Consider the following 21,976-nt stretch of genomic DNA (forward strand, 5'->3'; position numbering starts at 1 on the left):
AACAACATACACGAGTAAAATGTCATGCAAAAAAGCTACAAATAAGCACATTTTTTGTGCTTATTTGTGAACCAGCAGCTCACAGAGGCAGGACCTTGGGAGTGGGCAGAGGTGCAGAGGTCAGAGGCTACTGATGAGGAGCTAAGATTCTTTCAGTACTTGCTCATTTTTATTTTTTAATAATTCACTTATTTACATACTTAAGACTTTTGTACTTTTCTGTATAAATCTTATATTTTAAGGAGAAAAAAGTTAAAAATAACAATCAGTAAGATTCATATGTGAGCTGGGGAAAAACCATATATAAGCTCTGGCCTGTAATTTCCAACACTATGGAGAAAGAGACAGAAAGATCACCATGAATGAGGTCAGGCTACAAAGTCAATACCAGGGGAAAAACCATATATAAGCTCTGGCCTGTAATTTCCAACACTATGGAAAAAGAGACAGAAAGATCACCATGAATGAGGTCAGGCTACAAAGTCAATACCAGACTAGTCAGGGCTATATATAAAACCCTAGTCCTGTGGCAAAACAAAGAAACAAAAACCTCCCAGGAGTTTCCAAAAAATGGTAATTCTCTGGATAAATGGAACAGACCTGTGTGTATCACCTGTCAACTTATACAACAACATTACTCACTCCACCACAAATTCCAACAGAACAGCACAACATGGATAACTCTCCACGGGGCCTGGAGGTCATGGAAGAATAGCCCACTGAACAAACGGGCCTATTTTTGAGAAAAGAACAATCAAGGGAGAACATTTCATTTGTAATTTATAATTACTTTCAAATCCCTATACAGAGCACAACCTATTAACACCATTTTTTAAAGATGAAGTTTATAAAACCAGAGTTGTTCTAATTATTTGCTCAGATTCAGAAAGAACCGAAAGGGTAACACTAGATTAGTCAAGGGCCTTGTGTATTAGTTTGTCCTCCTCAAAGACTGTTTCCCATCTGAAGTCCCTGAGTCAAAGAAATATAGGACAGGGTCCTTAAGGAGTGGTTTCCTAAAATAACCAGACATTAGCAGCTATTTACTCAGGGAATAATTGAATAGAAAGATTGGCTCTTAAATTGAGAGCATGTGCAGCTACAGGGCACCAGAAGCTACCCTGCAGGTCCCACAGACTGCCAACCCACCCAATCCTTGACCCACACTTCAATAAACCCAAGACGTGGAAGACAACAGTTCTGGGTTTTGCCAGAATGCTACAACTCTCTGAACTTGACCTTCTTCAGCTCCATATACAGTAAGAGTGTAGGCACCTGCACTGGATGTGGGGTATACACCCATAATTCAGTACTTGGGAGGATAGCTTGTGCGACATTGTAAACTCTTGTCCAAAAAAAAAAAAAAAAAAAAAAAAAAAAGCAGCTAAGTGCTTATCAAACAAGTTCTAGGGAAAAGACTGAACAAGAAGCACTGGTGATAATAATCTCACTTTAAAACATTAAAATTTAAATATCTTAAATTACTTTTAGATATGTAAAAAAAAATGAGAGAGTTAGGATCTCATATTCTAGGCTGGCCTTGATCTTGAACTTCTAAATCTTTTCTCCTTGGTACTGGGGACTGTATTGGGCTTTGTTCATGCTATACTTAACTGAGCTCCAACCCCAATTCTGAAATTAGTTTAGAAAAGACAACAGAGCTAGACACTGTGGCACACATGCCTTTAATCCCAGCACTCAGACGGCAAAGGCAGGCAGATACCTGAGTCCCAGGCTAGCCAGGAAAAGAAAATCAAGGAGGAAGGGGCAGTCACCATGACTCAGACTCTTCAGTCATCACCGATTTGCCCCTATAATGCTACTTCACCAGACACCAATGGTCTGTCTGCAGGGCTAAACAGCTTGTACAAGACCTCACTAGACACTGTGACTCAGGGGCTCAGGTCCAGGACTGCCCCACCCTTCCCCCATGGTGAACATATGACAGGCACAAAGGCAGACAAGTCTGTTAGACCTAGATGCAGCCCCTAAAGTTCACTGAAGGGAGGATCTCCACCACACAGGCAGATGAAGAAGAAAGATGTGGAAGAGAACACAGCCGATTTCGTGTAATTTAAACAAAATTCAAATGTAGTCTCAGACATGTACATTTGTATAAAGCGATGCTAGAAACGTGTATGGAGAAGTAACAGCAATGACTCAATGATTACAAAGGATGAATGAAACGGAGTAACTGGTGATAGGGCGTTTTAATTTTTGAATTTCGTCTCCACACTGTCTTTATTTCATTTTTTTAAATTAAATCTTTAATAGAGAAGAAAAATCACAACTTAGTACAAATACTAATCAACAGCGTTAAGACAAACACTGGGACTTCATACTTTAATAATTATTTATCTGATTCTACCCACCTCGCTTTCTTGGGTAAAGTCCAGGGCATCCTCTCCTGAGGCCAGCAGCGTGTGTAGGATTCTTTGTTTCACCTGTTCCCACTCCACCAGCATTGATTCTCGATGATACTCCTCAGCCATACCAAAGGTCTGCAGGAAAGGACGGAGAGCTGGGACCCAGTGAGGAAAAGCAGACTGGTTCCCTTTAAAACCAGGCTGAACTGCAAAATGGGAACCCTCACCCACCAACTACTTTTCCAGAAGAAAACCCAGAAAAAAAAAATCTATTTTAAAAATTTATCATTTAAAAAATTTGCTAACAACTGTTTATAACACATTCTGTATCTCAATGAAGATATTTTAAAAAACTCATTAAATTGTGGGTATACACACATATATATATGTGTGTATATATTTACCTTTTAAAATTATTATTTTATGTATGTAGCTGTTTTTGCCTGCATGCATGTCTGCACACCACATGCACATCTGGTGCCCGTGGAGGTAAGAAGGGATATTGGATCCTGGGGACTGGAGTTACAAATGGCTGGGGGCCACCATGTGGGTGCTGGGAATCAAACCCAAGTCTTATGGAACAGCAGCTAGTGCTCTTAACTGCTGAGCCACCTCTACAGCCCAAGGTTTACCATTTTAAGTGGACAGTTCAGTGGCATGAAATTCAGGTACAATGGTCACCACCCTCCATCCTTATAATGCTTATACAAAACCAAAGCTTTGTAGCTGTTCACCAATAACAGGCCATTCCTTTCTCTACCCAGACCCTAGCAACCATCAACCTGCCTTTTCTGAGTGTAATCACTCCAGTTATCTCACACAAAGGGAACCATACAATGTATTTTTTTTTTTTTTTTTTTATGACTGGCTTACTTTCATTAGCAGTCTTCCAGGTTTATCATGTTGAAGCATGTACCAAAATTTCTTTCCATTTGTACATAACACCACTAAGAACATGGGTATACAGTCTTCAATTAGGGGTATATACTCATATGTAAAATCACTGGCATCATATTAGCAATCTACTTTTTTATTTTTCTGAGGCTACATGTTTCTGTATGGGATACTTTACATCCCTACTGATAATGAATCAGGGTTCCTGTTTCCCTACATTCTCATCAACACTTACTATTTGTTGTTGTTGTTTCTAATAAGATTATTAGGCAGTCCACTGTCATTTTGACTTGTGTTTTCCTAATGGTGATGAACATCTCTCTGTGCTTACTAAGATAGATATTTTTACTAGACTTCTGGAATTAAGCTACCTATTACAAAGCACAGTAATACTATTTTTTTTTTTTGTAGGACATACAACATTGACGAAACATTGGTATCTTAAGATTTAACAAACACCAAAGACAAAACAACAACAAAAAAAAACCCAAACCTCTCCTTATTCATTTATGTAGTCTAAAACACCATTTATTTATTTATTCATTTTGGTAACAGGAAGAAAGTACTAAAATAAACCTGGGATTGATTTCCTACCAGTTTACTCAACATCACAAAAAAGTCTGGAGACTACACTCCCATCAGCTACCAGAACAAAGACACTTGGGTGGGGGGGAGGGAGAGACACACGGGGGTGGTGGGGGGTGGGTGGGAGGAGAGAGAAAGCAAGAAAGGAAGACAGAACGAAAATGGCTTACAGCTACACTGAAGAAAGGCTGTTCCAAGCCTGTACCTCTTTAATTGGCAGACCACATCTCCCTCAGCTAAAGCCCACTGTTCAAAAGGCCATCTCATCTACGATGAGACTGGCATCTAATTAGGCAGCACTGAGAGATATTAGTAATGCCTGTTTTATTCGAAGCAATGCTGATAATTTATACTGATAACAGTTATGAACTGTGGCGAACTATTAGAAAAATTAAATATATTCTTTCTACAAATGCACTGAGTTTTGAGCAGTATTTGTTAAAATGTAAGCTAAAAGAATAAGGAGTACAATACATACACAAACACAAAATGACTAGGAGAAGGGCAGCACATTCCGCACCCCTTTACACAATGTACTCTGGAGACATGGGAGAAATGAACCTAAGTTTAAAAACAGTCTTCCCCTGGTTTTGTTCTTTGTACTGGGACTCAGAAAGCATGGGTATCAGGCATGGAGGTAGGCCAGCCGGAATTTAAACATACACAGGGAAAAATCTTTGTCTTCTGTTCATACAAGTAAACATAATCAAGGAGGCTGTACATTCTGACTGGGGAAATGCCATGGATCAAAAAGGTGGACTTGAAATGGGGAAATAGATTATTCCCTAGATGCGACCCTCCAGAATGTGCACACATGGAAGCCAAACTATTTTTCAAGCTCTCTTTAATGGCACAGCAACTGCCTTTAACCCTGAGCCTCTCCTAGCACAGTCAAGCATGGGGCTCAAATGGCAGGAGGACAAGGCAGGTGGAATAAAGAGTTTGCAAGAGCAAATACGACACAGGCAAAATGGTGGCACTGGCCCCCAACACTATAGGGTCGGCAGGGCTTCTCTTAGAGACCTGGTCCCCGGCTAATAACCAACAGCAAAGCAGTAAAAGCAGCTGAAGAACACAAATACACCACCACAGAATTCAGGGATGAGGACAGTGGGGTCAGAATTCCAGCATCAGTAAGGGTTAAAGTGACAACAGTGAGATTAACTACCACCCCCCCCCCCATTTATTTGGCTAACCTGATACTTCTAGAAATACCAAACAGCTTTGAAAAGTAGAAGCTCTGGGTGCTCCAGTGCTTACATGTTCCAGAGAAGGATGCAGGCTACTTATCTATTAACAGCCAGCAACCTAAACACTGTCATCCTATTTGTTTTGGATGTGATAAAGAACATAAAATAAAGACTAAGGGCCCAACATTAACATTCTCTTCTCTTAACCATACCACCCCAACTTGATTACATCAGAGATAATGGAATAGCCAATCATATCTGATTATCATCGAGCTTTCAGAAACACTGTGTGCGCTCTGAGAGTGTTGAGGAAGAGGGCAATCGCGTTGGCTTCATATCTGATTATCATCGAGCTTTCAGAAACACTGTGTGAGCTCTGAGGGTGTCGTTCTGTCTCTGCTGGGATGCACCAACAGGAGACACAAGGAGGCATTTGTGGGTCTCTAACCTGCCTTCTTGGCATTTAGGCAGGACATTGGCAAGTTATTCAGACATGAAACTGCCCCTGAAATGCCAGGAAGCTGCTGACTTTTTAATCATTTTTTATTGAAAATGATTTTTTGCCTAGCAGCAACCTTCCAGTGTTCAGCCAAGTCAGAGCTGTCCCTGAGGCTGGCTCTCCCTCATAAACACATATGCATACATTTTGTGCTGTGGCATGTCACCTAACTGTTTTGGCTGGCTGCACATTTAGTCTCAGTATGGCACAATATTTAGAGACTGCCAATTTCAGAAATACATTCTGCAGGGTAAATGGATTAATAAGGTTTGGAGGCACTCAAGAATCCTAATTTAATTTCATTGGTCTTTTATAGCAGGACAACCAATTTTGGTGAGAAAATCAAAAGTGTGAACAACAACAAAAAATCATTTCTAAACGTCTTCAAATCTAAATCAAATGAATCTCTTTATTTCTAGGAGTAAATACTGCTGCCAACACTGTAATTAATGAAATCTGGAATTTCCTTATTGGTCACTTACAGCCTTTGGAACGTTACTTGCACATCAGAGAAGGCAAGTCCCTTGGAAGCTGTGCCTCCTATTGGTGCTGTTGGGATGTTCACCTTTGTAGAGGGTTCTAATGCAGCTCATCGAGTAGGAACACTTCTCATTTTATTACTTTTCAGATGACACAAATAATACATAACTACATTCACTAGACAGCCGAGCTAAGTAAATTAACACTGAAGCAGAAAAAGTACTTCTTATCCAATTCCCTTTGCAGAGAGTCACAGCAGGCAGACTGGCAGGCACTTCCAAGAGAAGCCACATTCTCAGTCAGCTCCAACTTGACAGCTAACTCATTTCCTTACTCCCCCAAAGACCTCTCAGGAGCCCCCAAACACTCAACTCTGAATGGGGTGTTACTGTCAGAAACAAAAGGAGGTAACTCTCCTTGGTGAAGGAAACGACCTATGGGCACCATACCTTTGTAGGCATACTTTTGTAAAATATGCACATCCATCATTGGACATGCTCCCAGAACGAAAGCAACCAGAAACACCTGTCTAGAACCATCTATTCTGATAGCTTTGGGGTGAGAGCATTTTTAGGGGTGGAGGCAGGTTAAAATGTATAATGGCTACTCTGGCTGATATATTTGCCATCATTTAGTGTACCAAACATATTTTAAAAGCATTTGAGAAAATGTTAGTTATAGTGACACAAAGCTAGCAAGATACTCAGTGGGTAAGAGTGCTTGCTGCCGACCTGGAAACACAGGTTTGACCCCAAACCCCACACAGCAAAAGGAAATAACCTGCAAAGCTGTCTTCTGACCTCCACCTCCCCCATTAAATGGAAGCATAAAACAAAATTTTAATTAAAGAAAAAGGTGTTGTCATCATGCTGTGACAGAAGCAGGTCAGCCAGGTGAGCAGTCAGTAGCCAATCTGCACTTTGGGATGTTTTCTTACCCTCTTCCGGGACTCTTCAATGGCAGATAACAGGGCATTGTCTTTCTCATTCTTCAGGAAGCCCTAGAAAAGAAGTAAAATGACACAACCATGGTTACCTTCAAAGAGCCAGAAGTATACTGAAGAACAAAGGCCATTAAAACAGTCTGGCATACACATCTGTCATTGCTGTCCCCAATTGGGGTGCAGACAAGAGATCAGCAGTTCATGGCCACTCTCATCAATATAGGAAGTTCCAGGTCATAGCCCCTGCCAAAGCCCAGTGCCTCCATTTACTAATGGCAGAACTTCAGCCAACTCTAAATCTCAGCTGACTTTCGTATAAGCCCCAAGGCTCAACCCACCGCTCCAATGTTAATACTGATTAAGTCTAGATATGTTGGTGGCGTTAAGGGAAGGTGGCTTAGGAGGACTTGCTTGTTTTTGTTCTGTCATTATTTGCCTGAGGTGAGGTCAGGTGAGGGAGGCAACAAGAGACTCCAACAACAGCCACAAATGCAGGCAGGCAGGCTCTAGGTCAATACCCTGTTTACACAAAGGGAAAGCTTCTTCTCCATGGCTTGGAGCTCAGGGGCCAAGGAAAACTAATATTAGTATTTCATATTCATGTGTGGAGATCAAAGTCTTAGCTATAACATGGAAGACTCCAGGTTATGAAACATCCCAGACCCACTTACAATCTGTACGGCACATTTATATGTGTCCAAAATGACCTGCTTTCCCTGCAATGCTCCTGTTATGCTTTTTTAAAAAAGGAATTTGAAGAACTGTAATAGAATTAAGCAAATGTTTTTAAATGACAAGCTCAATTAAAACATATTTGATGATTTTCTACGTGTATGGTTAGTTTTAGTGCACTCTGTCCAAACAGCCCTTGTTCTTAAACTTCTGGTTAACAAATGTGGATGGCGGGCAATACAGGAATATAACTGGGTATGATACTCTTAATAGTCACAATTTCCAAGATCTCTACCTATTGGCCCCCAACTCCCCCATACCTGTGCTCATACTCCAAACTGCAGGATGCACTGGGATAGGCAAACAGCAGCTAGCACCCAGAAAACCGTCCCCTCAGAAAGACCACCTCCAACAGCTCTGAGGGTTCTATCGATACTGATAACAGGGCTGTGAGGTAAGAGTAGAGAGAGCCTTCAGTCCCTTTTTAATAATTTAATGGATTCCTTATAGAGGAAAGGGGGTAAATGATATAATTATAATATATACATACATTGTTCATGGGAAGAAAGTCAATAAACTTTTATTATGAATTCTCTGTTTTTGAGACAGGGTCTCACTGTGTAGCCTTCAACTCACTGCCTTTCTTCTTAAGGGCTTCAATGGCTAAAGCTAAATTAAAGGTATACAGTGTGTCACCATTTATAAACAAAACTGCATATCTATTACCGTGGATTGATACTGCCAAACAATGGCAAGGCAACGGCCATGCCTTGCTACTACAGAAAGCTGTGTGAACAAAGGTAGGGGAAGCCACTATTCCTTAAGGCCTAGTTTAATTACTCTGTTTTGGCTGAGGCAGAGGGCAGTGTGTGGGCGGAGTCTGATATTCCATCTTCCCTTCTCTGCTTCCCTGATCATCCCAAGTCAAATGAACAGCACTTAACTGTGTGTAACTGTGCCTACATCCACAGATTTCTCTTACATACATACATAACCCAAATGCAAAGCAGTAGTTAGACCATTCACTTAAACGCAAAGTACTTCTCAGTGTGAAAAAGAGCCCTCAATTTCTAAGAAATGAAATTTAAAGAAATAAGACATGCCTTCGTCTCTCTCTCTCTACATACCCCAACAATTACAGGAAAAAAAAAAGGCCATAAATTTAAGATCAGAGAGGGGGTTTACATGAAAGAGACTAGAAGGAGGAAAAGGGAAGGGGGTAAAATTACATAATAATATTATAATTTTAAAAATAAAAGATTATAGGAAAAAAGAAAACAACAATAAAAACATCATTTGGGTCAGATTAAGCTACTTGTCTATTAAAAGTTTCATTTTTAAAACTTTCAACAAATTAAGGGAAGCATTTGTGCATGAGACTCAGATTTCAGATATGACCCACATATGAACAAAGACCATTATGTACCTCAAAAGCTGCCTGCTCTCTGTAGTGCACACAGCCACAAAGCAACTGTCCCCCAGACCACTTCCAGACCCCTTCCCAAGACACCATGGTATTTACATGTAACCTATACACAGTTTAGACTACAGGTTATTAATACAACACAAATGCTGTATGAATAGTTTATATACCATACCATTTAGGCAATAATGACAAGAAAATCTGTATATATTCAATATCCCCACCGCCAACAGTTCTTGTCATTTCTCTCTTCCAGGCTGCCTTAAACTTCAAATTCTCCTGCTTCAGCCTCCCAAGCACTGATATTACAGGTCTGTGTCACACTGTGCAAGTCAGACAAAATGTTTATTCTAGAATGCTTGTTTTGGTTATATATAGGGACAATTACATTTATTCTGATCTTTGCTTTTTACCCTTTATTCCTTTCTAAAAGGAAACAGGTTATACATACTATATTTTTAAAACTATACATTAGCAGCCTATCTTTTAAAAAGAATCTTGAAAATTAACATGTACAGAGAGATGGGGTCTTGTGCCATCTAGTGGTGACTAATTTCTTCTAAAGAACACATCCCTTGAGGAACAATAATGAAGATGATAGTCTAGACACAATCTCTCTCCCTTTGGCTACCAAACTATTGAGACAATACCGCCCTGCCCTCCAAAGATATTCTAATTTCCCCAGGTATCTCATGGTGGGAGAAAAAGGATTGAAGCCTAGTACCAGTCAGATGGGCAACTTGTCCAAGACAGAAACTTTACACAGGTCCAACAACTTGTCAGACCACCTTGCAGACAGACGTGAGTCCAGACAGTGATAGGTAGGAGCACACGTCATGGACTGGCACTGCTTGGCTATACACAAATCTTGTTTTCTATTTAAACCTAACCCTCATACCAGGACCTTGAAGACGGATTGGGGGGAAGGGACACCACTCTGCACCTCTCCCAATGTGACCACACACTGAATAAATCTTTTCCTGCTCTTCATTCTTCCTTGTTTCTTTAACTAGCCTATAGAGGATGGGGAACCCGGACTAGGTCCAGGCTTTGACTCTTAACAACTCTGATGACAGTAGCATGGGACTGGAATAAAATCACTAAATTAAAGGTGGGGACAATAATGTATTTTGCCATGTAAATAAAATAATGAAAGCAAAAATAAACATAAGCATCAAAATGGGAAAAAGACTCTCATCTTCCCCCTTTTCCTCCTCAGAAGCCGGACAGGGCCAGGTGCTGTGACTCACCACAAAAACCCAGCACTTATGAGGACTGCTGCAAACTCAAGGCCAACCTGAGCCTCAAAGCCCTGAAACCAAAACATAACAACAAAAAAACTAAACAGCTGGGCAGAAACATGACCCGCCTCTGCCCAGGTTTCCAAAGTCTCTTCCCTGACTTGTTATGGCTAAAGTTATGTTTTAAGTTTAAATTACTATGCTTAAGAAATCTATAAAACAAACAAACGAAAAATCCTCCAACCCATAATCCCTACTCGGTCCAGGACAGTAACTTCCTGGAATGCTGGAACCTGTTGTTCACGTGAGATAACGAGCTACCCGTTTTTTGCTTCTCTAAACAAGCTTGGCTGCCCCAGCTGCACAGGATGTGCTTGATCACATGTAGGCAGGAGGAACATAGGTGGGACGTAAGCTTGCCTGTGACTGGATAAAAGCATAGCCTTATGGGTCTTGCCTTTATAAGCCCCTGCCTAATGTAATTCACTGGGGACCCAGGAATGGACCTGGCCAGTGTCCATCACCCTGGCCAGTATTTAATAAACTTGCTTCAAGTTTGGCTCAAAAAATGTGGTGGTAGTATTGTTCTTGCCCTGGGATCAGACAGATTTTGTCTATGTGCTCCTTTTCTTTCAGGCTTCTTCTGTGAGATTCTTTTCAACACCACCGTCCTCATCCTGGAGAAGTGCTTTTTATCATATATCCAAAAGTGGTTTCTCTGGAGAGTCAAGAGCAAGAGAAGGCACAACAGGTCCGCTCCCACTCAGAGATGCCTGCAGGTCTAGGTGGTTAACATACTCACTCCTAACTTTCTATTTGCTCCTCCTTCCAGGGCCCTGGAGCACACACTTGCTTTCCAGCTTTCTGTAACACACAATAGTTCCTATTCAGGAAGGACTTATGCAAGTCAAAGATTTTCAGGCCCAATCCTTTAACAATAAAGAAGCACAGACACCAGCACTCTACCTACCGACGCCCCTACCTCCTGCTCCTTTTACAGGTGAGAAACTGAAATTTTAGCATTTAACTCAGCAAGAGTTCCCAATTAGGAAGAAGCACAGGAGAATTCAGCCTGAGCTCCGACTCTCTCAATGGAAATTAAAATCTCCTTCCCTCTCTAAAAGATGAAGCCCCAACAAAGGCAAACTATCCTTAATACAGCTGTCTTCTCCAATGAAGCCAAGGCCAGGAATCCTTTTCTATAAGGCAGTTTCACAAACTAGTGCTTACGTATCTGGCCATAAGCACTCCAGGAGGTCAGTTTCCTATGTGTGAGGCCATGAAATTTCAGCAGGGGATGGGAAGAACTGGGGAGACCATAGAGTGAAAAATATATAAATACAGTGCCACGAATGAAATTCTTAGAAAAAAGTATAAGAAAGTGTGAGATACACTGGGCCATTACTTTTCTTCAGTTCATTCTGATTGAGACACTTGCTCCCATAGCCTCCCCCAAACCATCTTCCCATTTTGTGACAAGTAACATCTTCTGAAAGATTCTACAAAGGTAAAAGTACTTATGGGTGAAATGAGGAAGGGCAATTTCACATGCCCACCACAAGAAAACCCACCAGCACTCCAAGAGAGATGCTGGGCCTCAGATGGTGTGGACGTGCTTCTCATTAGCCCCCTTTGTGGTATCTAGGTAGATGCCTCCTCAAGGTGCTGTTCAAGTGCAAAGATGCCATTACTGGTGGAATTCAAAGAGCAGGTACTTTAAATTTGGGTAGCTTCCAAATTTTATTTTTGGTGAGCCTAGCCTTTACCGGCTGAGCCATCTCTCCAGCCCTGCTTCCAAATTTTAAATTGGAGAATTTGCATAATATCTTAAAGCACTTTTGGCCACTTTTATCAGATAAGAGATCACTGGGATAAAATAATACAGAGAATAAGACTGAATCTTCACTAAAGTCCATACTTTCTTTTCCAACTCAGAGATTTAAAGTAAGTCCTGCTGCTGTTTTCTACAAAAAAATTTCCGTCTTGTGCTGACAGACTGCATGTATTCCTCATAAGAAGGTAATGTCAGGTAGCAGGAGTGACATCACCAGTTGGAGTTTGTGCTGGATGCTGCCGTGAGTCTGTGCTGAGCTTGGCTGTCCTTTCAGCAGGTGGCAGCAGATCCACAGCTCTGGAGCCACAGGTGGCAGATCCTGACAATGTGACATGGTGCTGCACAGGTACTGACTGGGCCATCTGTCACTGTCATGATGTTGGACCCATTTTGTATTTGGACTTTTGCTGTTGGACTAAAAAGAGGGTCATAAAACTGCACGGTGGATTTGGATCTGTTAAGGCAGATCAAATTAATTGTTTCCATAGTTCAAACTGGTTTATAGGACAGCCTTGTGATTCTCACAGGAGAAAGAGCACTCAGTGTCCATATGGAGGTTCTAGTAAATGCAAGCCTGCTCAGCACTGGGCAGTAGATCCTCCCAGACCAGCAGAGAGGCACACGGGCAACATTTTGGCTTTCGTATGCTGACCAGTGCCTGGTCTTTTCAAAATCCTGTCAGTATTAGTCCATATACCATTCCCTTCTAAGAAAGCCATAGGCCTTGAAGAGGCACATTACTATAACCCCTTATACTTTGTGCATATTTACTCCTTACTACACATCTCTATGCTTCCCCAAAGAAAAAAACAAGCAAACAAAACCCGGAACAAAAACCCATCATGTAAGACTTCAGAAGCAAGTAAGCTGTGAGCAAAGCAGCAGCCAAGGTGAGGGAGTGAGGGCGGCAGTGTTGTGTGGACACACACCCTATCAACACAAGGTAGGCACGGATTACTGGGTGCCTCTTCCCAGCTCTGCACCAAGGCAGCATGTTGAGGATGGTCAGCATGCCAAGTTGCTAACTTGAGGACAACCATGACAGGGGTTGCAATCTGGTGAGGCCTATTTGAGTCTTATGCTACTGGTGCTGTAAAGCCAGCTCTGCCCCTTTCTTGTTACCTGCCTACCCCACACACACCAGCCATTTCTAGATATTCAAGAAAGAGAAACAGTAACGAGTTCACACATCTCAGTTACTGGAAAGCTTTGGAGCCTCCACACAGTGGGTACAAGTGTGACATCATATAAATGAGTAAATGCTCAGCGATTCCCTTGGCATTGGTGGAAAAAAAATTAATGATTTTTTGCAGATCCCTCTTTCTTCTAAACCCGAAAAGTTCTGCCATACCCTTTCAGGCCTGTGTAAAGTGCTTTTTGTTTTGGGTTCTATGCGGGTTTTTTTTTTTTTTTTGAGGGGGGGTTGTTTTGTTTTGTTTGCTGATCACAAGAGGGTTGTAGGAAAGGATACTATCACACCACTTAAAAAAAAAAAAAAAAAAAAAAAACTAAGTCCAATCCTGCACCCAAGGAGAGAGGTCCTGATGTAGATGGGTGCAGAGCCTCTGCTGGGGGAAATGTGTATATCACAGTGGCAGACATCAGGGGAGGAAACTGGCAGCCAGCTGGTCTGACTCTGAGTTAGCACCAATGAGAAAAAACAATTGTGAGCACCTCCTCTCCTTTATCCAACTGCCACCTAAAGTCAGACACTGCTAGGGTCAAACAAGAAAGGCAAGAATTCTGCAGAAAGAACTTTTCAATCTAGCTTTGCAAATGGAATGAATATTAATAGTGCATTTCATTCCTGGCTTCAAAAAGCAGCAGCAGAGCCCTCTCCTCGGCTAAAGACAGAATAGACCTAAAAACTGGGTCCCACAGTCACTCTAGGGGTGGAACAAGGTGGATTCGTTAGAGGATTTAAAAAAAAAGCATTAAGTCCATCTTGGACTTTGGGTACTAAACCTGCCCTGCAACATAAATGGGAAAACACCAATAACAGTCTTTCTTATAAGCAGCATAACTTCCCATGACCCTCAAAACCCACTCTGCAAGAACCCACTGAAGGATTGTCTACTATTAACAAGAAACAGGACTAGAAGTAGATTCCTGAGCTTTATCTGATCTTGTGCCTTATACCCTTTCGGGGGGGAAAAAAACCCAAAAGCAAGCTTTGGACACTGAGCCAAGGGTTGGGGATAGGGATTTAGCAGAAGGTGTGTCTCAGTCAGCCAAGTAAGAGACAGCAACCTACTTTCATAACACTCAGGATTAAGCCTGAGCTCTTAGCAAGCACAAGGAATGCTGTTAGAACAAAGTTTACACGCCACACTTATATTAACTCCCTGCTGGTACCCAGTATCAGTCATTTACCCCGCAGTAAAAAGTCCTAGGCTCTCCTGCTTTGCAGCAATGCTTATGCTGATGGTATCTGCGCACTAGCCAGAATGGCTGTCATAGAAAAGAGGCTTGGTTTCACTGCAGCTCCTTCTTACTCAAAAATTCGTTTTTCAAAAATTTGGAAGCAACCAACCAAAGAGATTTTCTGTGATTTCACATGTTTTAAGTGTAGCTTTTGTCAAGGCATTCCTTTGTTAAGAGTGCTTGGAGTTTGGCTCTCTCCTAAACCTGTTTAAGGCTGGAACCTTTTTGACTTTACCGGTAGAGCTGAGGAATACTGCAGAAAGCACCACTTAGCATGGTCACCATAGATACAGTTAGCAGGACTGAAAAATAGAAGCAATGGAGAACATGGGCAAGGCCATTTTTTCAAGTATAAAGTGCCCCAAATGAAATGTAGCTAAATGCCTTTACTCATTCCCTTCTGTAGAAGGGAACAGTTTCTCATAGCTACTAGCGTAGATGCCTTTAGAGAGTCCGACTCCATCTCAGCCGAATGTCTTTCCCTTTGTGGTCAACCATCACCACAAGCCTAGGAGCTCCACTTGCAAGAGAGATCATGCTTTTAAATGAGTGTTTACAAAAGACAAATTGACAAGTGCTTATCATCTCCAACACAAACCTGAAAGGACTCCAAACACAGCCCAGGAAGTCATTTCTGGAACAGCTGAAAAAAGACACCCCTGAGTCAGGTTGCTCCAGCACAGACAGACTGACTTTGCTGAGAGCTCAATCCACCAGCCAGTCAACAGAGAGAAAAACTGGAATCAGATGCAGACTGCACACAGGTCAGGAGTCAGATGCTGTGGATGTACGACAGTATCAGCTGCTTCCCAAAGCCTGACCTGGAGAAAGTTATTTACTGCATTAACCTTGCTTTACTTAACCAAGATGTGCTGATCATGCTAGATAAACTCCATGGTGGGCTCCTCAAAATTCCAAACCCATAAAAGACGGGAACAAGAAAGGAAAAAAAAAAAAAAAAAAGCATTGTCATCACCACTCTGACCACACTTCATCTGCAGAACATGCTAGACTGGGATTCACACAAAAAATACTGTAAGCTTTGTTCTGAAAGCACTGGCATTCTTCATGTATAAAATAACAAAAGTCCACGAGGAACTAGAATGAGACAAAGAATACACAGGAATGATACTGTACAGTTCTGCCTTTTTAAAAAAGAATATGTTCATACAACAAGCACATTTCTACACTAGGAAAAAACGCACACCAGAGGCTATTCCAAAATGTTAATACAATTTCTTAAAGGTAGTATTTGAACTCTAGATACAAGTGCTAACAAGCCTCCAGGAAAATCTCAAAACTTTTCTTTCCTGGCAACAAGTACCATGAGCTAGAAGCAGCGCTCTTAAGCATGTCTCCAGACTGGACTAAGAAAATAACTGCAGTCCAGCTCTCATCACAGTGCTCTGGGTGACGCCATCTTACTCCCTCCTCTCTGCCATCTTAGTGCCACCAAATGCTTCCTAGCAGGCTAGCAGGCATGTCTGCTTGCCTGCATTACAGTACTGCCAGAGCAATCAAAGGTGTGATATGAATAAATTTCCTGTCATGGAAAAGAACCAACCCTATTCTTTACTATCAGAAAAGGCTAACATTTTGTGTGAAAACCAAAAAGCTTCAAAATTGCAAAGAATCAAGAATGCCCTACAAGTATCAAGAAGAGCCTCTTCTAGCAGCCAAACTTGAGCAGAGCAGCGTGGAAGGAAAGAAAATAGAAAGCACTAGACCTCTGCCACCTCCCATCTGATCTAAAAAAGGTACTTGGCATAGAGCTTTTTATAAAGACAGTAACAGGAAGAAAGAGGGGAGGGCCATAGAATCTTCAAAGGAAGGCACTGTAAAGCCCCTTAAACAATCTAGACACAGCTGATGTAAGGAAGGTTGCAGTTCTAATTCACTGCCCAAAGACACTCTCATTCCAAGGTATATGTATGCCTTGTGGAAATCAAAGGGAAGGGAACCTGTGCTTTCTCATACATATGTGAACAATCAATGGATTCGATGCAGGCTCCTTAGAACTGAAAAAAAGCACACTGACAGCCAGGCTTTCAGATGAGTTCTACCAGCATTGGGGATTTTCAGGCTCTCACTAGGGGTCAGGGCTTACAACTGCTCTTCTATGTCAATGTGAAGTTGCTGTGAAGAAAACTACTCTCTCCTGAGTCTCCAACATCTATTAAACAGAAACAGTGCGCAGTGACCAAGACAAACAGCAGCCCCAACAACCTACAGGAGATGCTTTCTAAGCATGTTACAAGCCACGAGAATTATGTGAACTCAATTCTGTGAAGGACGAACGAAGCCATTTGTGAGCAACTCTTTGGGCACAATTCACGGCCAAGCCTACTATACAATCTTCAGGGCTAAAGAGATAACATTCTTCAGCCTTCAAAAATAAACACAAGTCAAAGTTAAAATCCACACGTCCCTCTCAGCAGCAGCAGAACAGTACAAAGATCTGAATCAACTAAAATCCAACTACACTTTTATTAATTAAGCAAAAAGCAGTTAAGAATGGTCCCTACGAGTGAGAAGGAAAACCTCAATCATTTTTTTTTTCCCAGAACAAAATCCTGTTTTGTTTTTTTTTTTAAATCACTTTTTTCTTATACCTTTTAATCATGTATTTATGGATCATTATATATATATTTTTTAACATGAAAAAGCTCTAAAATTCAACAATCCTTTTCAGAAATAGAAAACATTCTTTTTAAAGACAATAAAAGAAACTCTGAAAAGTTATCAGTCTTAGGTTTCTTTTTTCCCCTCAAGAACCATTTCCATCTGTGACTAGTGATAAATTCATATTTACCATTATTAATGAATAATTACTTAAAGTCATTTGTTAAAAATCAGTAAAAGCCTCATATTTTAAGAATATAGATCATCTGACTTTTGACCTAGAACTTAAGGAAAAAAAAAAAAAAAAAACTCAAGGCTCTCTGCTATACTTTCTCACACTGGCAGCATTAGCTTAAAAGTCTATTTTGCCCATTCAACCAAAGACAAATTTTCAATCTTTTATAGCTATATGAGAAATACTTACTGCAGACAAAAGGATTCCATTTTCTTTCTGGGAATGTTCTCCCTCTCCTAAAGAACACTTCTACACGGTACACAAAATCAATGTTGGTTTTACAGTAACAAAGCTCTTGTGCCATAGCAGCTAATGTAAATGGAATGGCCCTGCACTGCTTCTGAATCCAGTTCGCCTCGCCCATGATACAGCTAATTGTTAAAAATGGTGGATGAGACATTTTCCATACATTACATTAAGGAGCTCTGATGGAGGCACTGGCATCCACCCACTTCAAACAAAGGGAAATAAGGTGCAACCGTACTACCAAGGCACAGATAACTGAGCCATTTCCTGTACACAGGGTCAGTGTCAGAGGTTTCCTCCATCTTTTACAAAATGCAAACCATAGCTATTGTCTCATCTCAGAAATCAATTCTTGGCACCACTGCACCAGGTCAGAGTCTTAGAGGAATCTTAGTCTTGGTAAATCCAGACCCCAGGGCTGAGAGAAGCCAAATTCTCACAGCTCCCCTCCCTGAACAGGCCTCCTCTATTCCCCACTTGACAGCTTCCTCAGCTTCTATTGTTAGTAAATAAAAGTCCCACCTTTGAAGGGGCCAAAGCCTCAACCAGGTGAGCTTCAAAACGAGCTCCAGACCCTACAGGTCCCACAATAAACACTCTTGAGATAAAAAGGTATATATGTCAGCTTTTTATTTTAATGGTTTTTAAGGTGGGACAATGAACTGATTTAATGTTGAATTAAAACCAATTTACTTCTAATAGTAACCAACCTATTAAATATTATCTGTAGAAACATTATTATCTTATTATTCTTCAAGACAGTGTTCACATGACTTAGGAAGTTTTCATTTCACTTCTAAAAATATCTGAAATACATGTACAATATATCTGTATATATAAAAGACCTATATTTTTCTCAGTTAGGGTTTAAGAAATTACAATTAGCTTTCTTAATTTAAATTGCCATTAACTGATAATGATTAAGATTTATATATTAGGAGTTAATATTTAATTTTACTCATTTAAAATCTTATGCTAAAACATTCCCTATGAGACAATTCCAAATATCTTTGACAGTAAAACATAAGTTACAGAATTCTATGAACACACACACACACACATACACACCTCAATTCTAAAGAAGGAACTGGTGTTATCAAAGAAATTTGTCTTCATATTTTACATCATACAAGAATTCTGTAGTTCACCTGTCTCCTAAAAATCTAGAAGAAAGTCCACACTACTTGCTACTAAAAGATAAAATCCACAAATAAACTCTTTGAATCTTTTAAGTAGATATCTGCCCCACCCAAATGATTTTTTTTGTTAAAAAAATGTTAAATAAGGCACAAACTGAGTGCTTCTCAAAAGAATCAGATACTTTTTTTTATCAAATGAGTTAACTGATACCAAATTTACCTCACAATTTCACACACACCAAGATCTTATCTTTCAAAGGCACTGCAACGTGCTGTCACTCTATTACCAGAGCACATTTATCTTAATTTCTTTATGAAACAAGAAATCCTACCTGCCGCTCTCAAAAAATGTAAGGAGTTGCAGTCCAGCCGATGCTGTCAAGTCACTGCAGCTCTTCCATGCCCTTCTAGTGGGGTGAGTGCTGCCGGCACCAGTGCTCAGGGTTTCCCACCCTAAACTGCCTCAATTGAAGAGTCCGGTGGGAGGAGGAAGAGAGAGAGGAAAGAAGGGAAAAAACCCAACCTCTCTGCAAGTGCTAATATGATAAAGCACTGGAGTCCAATTAGACAATGAGACTGTAGCAGCTCTTTAAAAGGAGGTGCATGGCAGACCCCCTGCACAGAGCATTACCATCAGAAGTGTTCCACACAATTCAGAGAAGTCAGTTATCAGTTTGCAAGCACAAACTGATGGGAGTAACAGTTTATAGGTTACAGAAGGGTATTTTATTGTTAACGGACTGTACCAAGTTAAGATTAAAGAGGGGGGAGAGACAACATGTAGGCAAGGGATGCTATGATACTTTTTTTCCTCCAACCCAAGCCACTACAATTACTCTGATGTGCAATTTTGATGACTTCCGACATCTTGCATGGTTAATAATCACTTCTCTGTCATGTTCAGTTAAGGTGGAAAAGGCATTTGCTGCATTGTGATGCAGTGCTGTGGCTACAGACTGCAACACCAGTTGTGCAAAGCCGGTCCCTTAACTGAGCAGCAGGAATCTGCACATGTCATGATGCTAAAATAAATGGTAGTTAAAAGACTTTATACAGCAGCAGGCAGATTCTGCCATTTTAATCTACAGAATATGTAGCTCCCACATGCAGGAATATCTCAGATCACTGTGCCCTTGTCAACTGCACTGCCCTTCAGAGAACAGTAAATTCACCATCTTAAACGTTTAGTCTCTTAGCAGTTAAAAGATTTTGATACTAAATAACTATTCAGGGTTAATTATATCTTTGAACAGAACAGAGGTTATTTGCATTTCAAGAATATACAGCCAATGAAACTGTCAGTGACACAGGAAAATGCAGGCCTTTTATTAACATATGCTCAGCTCAACTGTCACTTCTTAGCACAACATTTAGGGGGAAACATATGATGTGTATGTAATGAATGTTCCCATTCTACTGCAATGATTTTTAAGGTGCTTGTCAGAAAGGGCTATTTTTTCCCCATATGTTTAGCATATAACCTGAAAATTAAAGATCAAAATACTAATGTTTTTCATTGTAACAAAAGGAAATTCAATGCAGCAAATAAGTATGCAATTGCAAGAATGTTTTTTGTATAAGAGCAAAGATGAAACTCCGCAAGACCTCTGCCTGGATGGTTAAAGTCAGACCAGTTAGGGAGAGCCATCACTATGGCACAGGCTGCAAAGAAAAATCTTCAAAGAGACATTACAGAGCCTAAGAGTACAAACTGTTGGCTGCAAACCCAACACCTATACTTGCAGAACCTGAGTGGTGTAGGATACTTGCCAATTTCATAATGTACTTTTATATAAATATTAATTTGGCTACTTAGTATCTATAGTTTGGCTACGTAAGGTTGCTTAATGTATCATCATCATTTGTCTTTTAAGAAACAGAACCAGGTCACAGACTTTGGTGCTTTAAAGAAGAACAATGTAACTAATGATCCTTACATCAAAACTTGTCAATATCCAGACTGAGATGCTCCTAATATTTCTAACTCATAAGAACAAATCAAACCCCTCAACAAAAGGGATAAACATAGGGCCACACTACACACTGGTGTCAGAACACTGAGTAAACAATGAAAGAACTTATTAATGACACAAAAAACCCATGCATGCCCATTTTTCTCTGTGACAGCAAATGCCTAATTTGGAGATGTATGTTGCTAACAAGTGCCATAAAGCTGAGGAGCTTTCTAGTTTTCTTACCCTAACTTAAAATTAACTGCACCAACAGTGCTATCCAGTACCACAGCAGATGTCACAATAGTTGCTTCTAACGTTCAACAATTCAAGTTTTTGTTCCAGACCCAATACAAGATATCACCAATGGCTCAGAACTGTACAAGGAAGAAGGCAGGAGCATGTATTGGGGGTAGCTTTGAAACTAACCAGGCTCAGTGTATGCTCCAATTACTAAACAAAAGACAATCCTGGGGGACCTCTCTCCAGACTAGTACAAGAAGCAAACACATTTGTTTTTGATCAAATAAATACTGTAGTGAGCAGAGCAGACATGCAGTAATAAGGGGTCTGTCTGGGAATGGAGGGGCAAAAAAAAAAAAAAAAAAAAAAAGGACCCAAAGACCCAAGTGTGGTAAAAGTCAAAACTACCCCACTGGTGTAGAGTCTGAGGGTCACACCAAGGGGAATAGGGGAGTGAGAAAACCCACACTGAGTCTGTTTACACTTTTTTTTTTTAAAATTCTCTACTAATCCAAAAAACATATTAAGAGGATATTTCTTTGTGTTGGAATAAATTCTAAAGCAGCTCCGAGCCCCTTTCCCCAATCCATGACAATTCTGAAGGAAACCAGGCAGAAGCTTGGCTCTGAGCTGCAGACCAACCACTATGGTAGAAAAGGCGGAGAACACAGAGAAGGTTCTGCCTTCAGACTCAAGGAAACACTGGGAAGGTGCACTCAAAAGAGGCATTTCTAACCAAATCAACCCACTCTTAAATGTCTACAAGGTAATCATTTTTTAATTTAGCCTGAGACACTAAAAACAAGTAAAACTGGGAATGTTGGTTCATACTTGTAATGCCAGATGCAGAAGCCGGAGGATTTCAAATTCAAAAGACAGCCTGAGCTACATGGTGAGCTCAAAGCCAGGTTAGGCTACATAGTAAGACTTTATCTTAGGGGCTGGAAAGATGACTAGGTGGTTAAGAGCCCTTAATGCACTTCCAGTT

At 40.7% G+C, this 21,976-nt stretch overlaps 1 protein-coding gene across 4 annotated transcripts in view; it reads right to left on the reverse strand.

Moving 5' to 3' along the window:
- The window catches only part of Nup93 (nucleoporin 93), a 91,561-nt gene that overhangs the window by 22,686 nt on the left and 46,899 nt on the right, over positions 1–21,976 (reverse strand). The window contains exons 1-3 of one of the 4 annotated variants that reach the window (XM_051201891.1): positions 19,126–19,262; positions 6,952–7,014; positions 2,373–2,501 (exon numbers count right to left, since the gene is read on the reverse strand). In XM_051201891.1, coding sequence (XP_051057848.1) covers positions 2,373–2,492 — 120 coding nt within the window. In that variant the 5' untranslated portion in view covers positions 2,493–2,501; positions 6,952–7,014; positions 19,126–19,262. Of the gene's footprint in view, positions 1–2,372; positions 2,502–6,951; positions 7,015–9,222; positions 9,243–17,597; positions 17,619–19,125; positions 19,263–21,976 lie in introns of those variants that run through there. The other 3 variants (XM_051201892.1, XM_051201890.1, XM_051201889.1) reach the window with 3 other exon arrangements.

Source organism: Phodopus roborovskii, unplaced genomic scaffold, assembly GCF_943737965.1.
Source record: "Phodopus roborovskii unplaced genomic scaffold, PHOROB, whole genome shotgun sequence".
NCBI classification, from domain to species: domain Eukaryota; kingdom Metazoa; phylum Chordata; class Mammalia; order Rodentia; family Cricetidae; genus Phodopus; species Phodopus roborovskii.